The sequence below is a fragment of the Bolinopsis microptera genome, chromosome 10 (genome assembly GCF_026151205.1).
Source record: "Bolinopsis microptera isolate Bmic1 chromosome 10, MBARI_Bmic_1.0, whole genome shotgun sequence".
NCBI classification, from domain to species: Eukaryota; Metazoa; Ctenophora; class Tentaculata; order Lobata; family Bolinopsidae; genus Bolinopsis; species Bolinopsis microptera.
Window position 1 is genome coordinate 7490296 of NC_087081.1, and position 2905 is coordinate 7493200.

At 39.7% G+C, this 2905-nt stretch overlaps 1 protein-coding gene across 1 annotated transcript; it reads left to right on the top strand.

Moving 5' to 3' along the window:
• The first annotated feature begins 227 nt into the window (after positions 1–227).
• On the top strand, positions 228–2678 carry LOC134821560 (keratin-associated protein 16-1-like). The gene is made up of 2 exons (XM_063832265.1): positions 228–233; positions 1575–2678. The coding sequence occupies exons 1-2, from the start codon at positions 228–230 to the stop codon at positions 2676–2678; spliced, it is 1110 nt and encodes a 369-aa protein (XP_063688335.1).
• Positions 2679–2905: the final 227 nt, after the last annotated feature.

Sequence of the window (2905 nt, forward strand, 5' to 3'; positions counted from 1 at the left end):
ATAAATGTTCTTTGCGATACGTTTATTGCAGCTTTGCAACTTGAGTGAAGACCAGAGTACGAAAACACACAGCAGGTAAGCAACTCAATTTTGGTGACTGTTCCTCACGAACATTCTGATCCTGTAACATAACAACAAGGAGATCGTATCCTAAACAAATCGAACAGGTACTAATTACTATCACAATTTCCAGAGCAGAGCATGATAACAAAGTCAAAAGACACACAATGAAGGTAGGTTACGAACACCACAATATAACAATCATACTAACAACTGGATTACATTTATTCTGATATGATGACGGGCAGCCCTGATTTGCTTCGTGATCCTCAACGAGCGACCAATTGTAATAGAGGTGTTATGTCACGTGACACCGATCCGTCCAATCACAAACATGAGTGTCACACTTAAAGTGATTGTTATCATCAAATTGTACAGCTTTAGTTATATTGGTAACACTTGTTATATTATGTTATATTATGTTATATTCTGTTACATTATGTTATATTATGTTATATATTATGAGTAATATCATTGTATTGTGCGACTTAAGAAATATAAATATTATACCCAGATTTCTACAGGCTATATAAGTATAACGGATAACCTGGAAAAGTAAACAAAAGATCAATTTTTTCAATAAACCTGTTCCATTTTGATACGGTATTCTGTACAAACCAGTTTATGCTACTCTATCGCAGATTTGGTTCAGAATCCAGCATCATGGTGAGAAACGGTTGATAAGTCATTGTCACGTGATCGTAGCCATCAAAATCACGGGGTCGGGAGAAGATGATTAGTGATATAACAGTCAGATTATATACGACTAACTGATGTAATCTAATCATAATCTTTTGTTGAGCAGACTGAGAAACACTCTGACTAAGATTTAATAACATTGGAACCTCTTGCAAAGCTCGGGCACTCCACTGCACCAGTAACATCCGTTTGTTAAAACACAATATGTACTGTCGACTCTTACTCTGGCCCCCATCATTCCTAAGTCATGGCAACACTAGACATAATTCAGTCATTTGTAATTGGGTTACGGCAAAACGTGCGACCATTAAAAAAAGCTAAAACTAACTTCCACTAGCACAAAACGTGCTCACAACAAAGGTGAACCACAGAACAAGCCTGCGTGTAGAACGCTATAAGTATAAGCTGAACAAAGAAAACATTACACTATACATTCACTACACATTTAGCTATAATACTGTATCAAACACAGCAGTATATTAAAAAGGAGCAATACAACAGTATTATGCTTCCTACTGAAACACATTGGTAGTTAACATGAACAATCTTAAGCAATTAAACAGACGATTTACACGTCGTGTACTTTGAAATCTCCTGCTAAACAAGCATTTCGTTTAAATAATCCCGCTCAAAATCTTAAACAATGGTGTTCAGGTCACGTGTTTAGGACACGTGTTCAGGTCACGTGTTCACTGTTCAGGACATGTTATAAGTAATGTAAATGTTTGACAAGTAGTGACTAGTGAGGTTGTGATGGGTATAAAGCAAGCAATTCAAGTGTATAGGTACACCAAGTATTTAGTATATGTCTATAGGTAATAGTGGGGGAGGCGGAGTATCAATGTGAAGTTCTGTGCTGTACTGTGAAGTACTGTACCGTGAAGTACTGTACCGTGAAGTACTGTACCGTGAAGTACTGTAATGTGAAGTACTGCACCGTGAAGTACTGCACCGTGAAGTACTGCACCGTGAAGTACTGTACCGTGAAGTACTGTACCGTGAAGTACTGTACCGTGAAGTACTGTACCGTGAAGTACTGCACCGTGAAGTACTGCACCGTGAAGTACTATACCGTGAAGTACTGTACCGTGAAGTACTGTACCGTGAAGTACTGTACTGTAAAGTACTGTACTGTGAAGTACTGCACCGTGAAGTACTGTAATGTGAAGTACTGCACCGTGAAGTACTGTAATGTGAAGTACTGCACCGTGAAGTACTGCACCGTGAAGTACTGTACCGTGAAGTACTGTACCGTGAAGTACTGCACCGTGAAGTACTGCACCGTGAAGTACTGCACCGTGAAGTACTGTAATGTGAAGTACTGCACCGTGAAGTACTGTAATGTGAAGTACTTCACCGTGAAGTACTGCACCGTGAAGTACTGTACCGTGAAGTACTGTACCGTGAAGTACTGCACCGTGAAGTACTGCACCGTGAAGTACTGCACCGTGAAGTACTGTACTGTGAAGTACTGTACCGTGAAGTACTGTACCGTGAAGTACTGCACCGTGAAGTACTGCACCGTGAAGTACTGCACCGTGAAGTACTATACCGTGAAGTACTGTACCGTGAAGTACTGTACCGTGAAGTACTGTACTGTAAAGTACTGTACTGTGAAGTACTGCACCGTGAAGTACTGTAATGTGAAGTACTGCACCGTGAAGTACTGCACCGTGAAGTACTGCACCGTGAAGTACTGTACCGTGAAGTACTGTACCGTGAAGTACTGTACCGTGAAGTACTGTACCGTGAAGTACTGTACCGTGAAGTACTGCACCGTGAAGTACTGCACCGTGAAGTACTGCACCGTGAAGTACTGTACCGTGAAGTACTGTACCGTGAAGTACTGTACCGTGAAGTACTGTACCGTGAAGTACTGTAATGTGAAGTACTGTACTTATAATACTGTAATTATATAGATTATAGGTGTTATTAAAGTATGCCTAAATTATAAGCGTAAAATAAACCTTGTCATCATGTGAGCAGTCCAAACTTTACGAAAACAACCTAACTTTGTACCGGGGAGCGGATCACTAAAAATAGAGACTGAATCGTAAACTAAAAATAGAGACTGAATAGTAAATTAAAAATAGAGATTGAATCGTAAACTAAAAATAGAGACTGGATCGTAAACTAAAAATAGAGG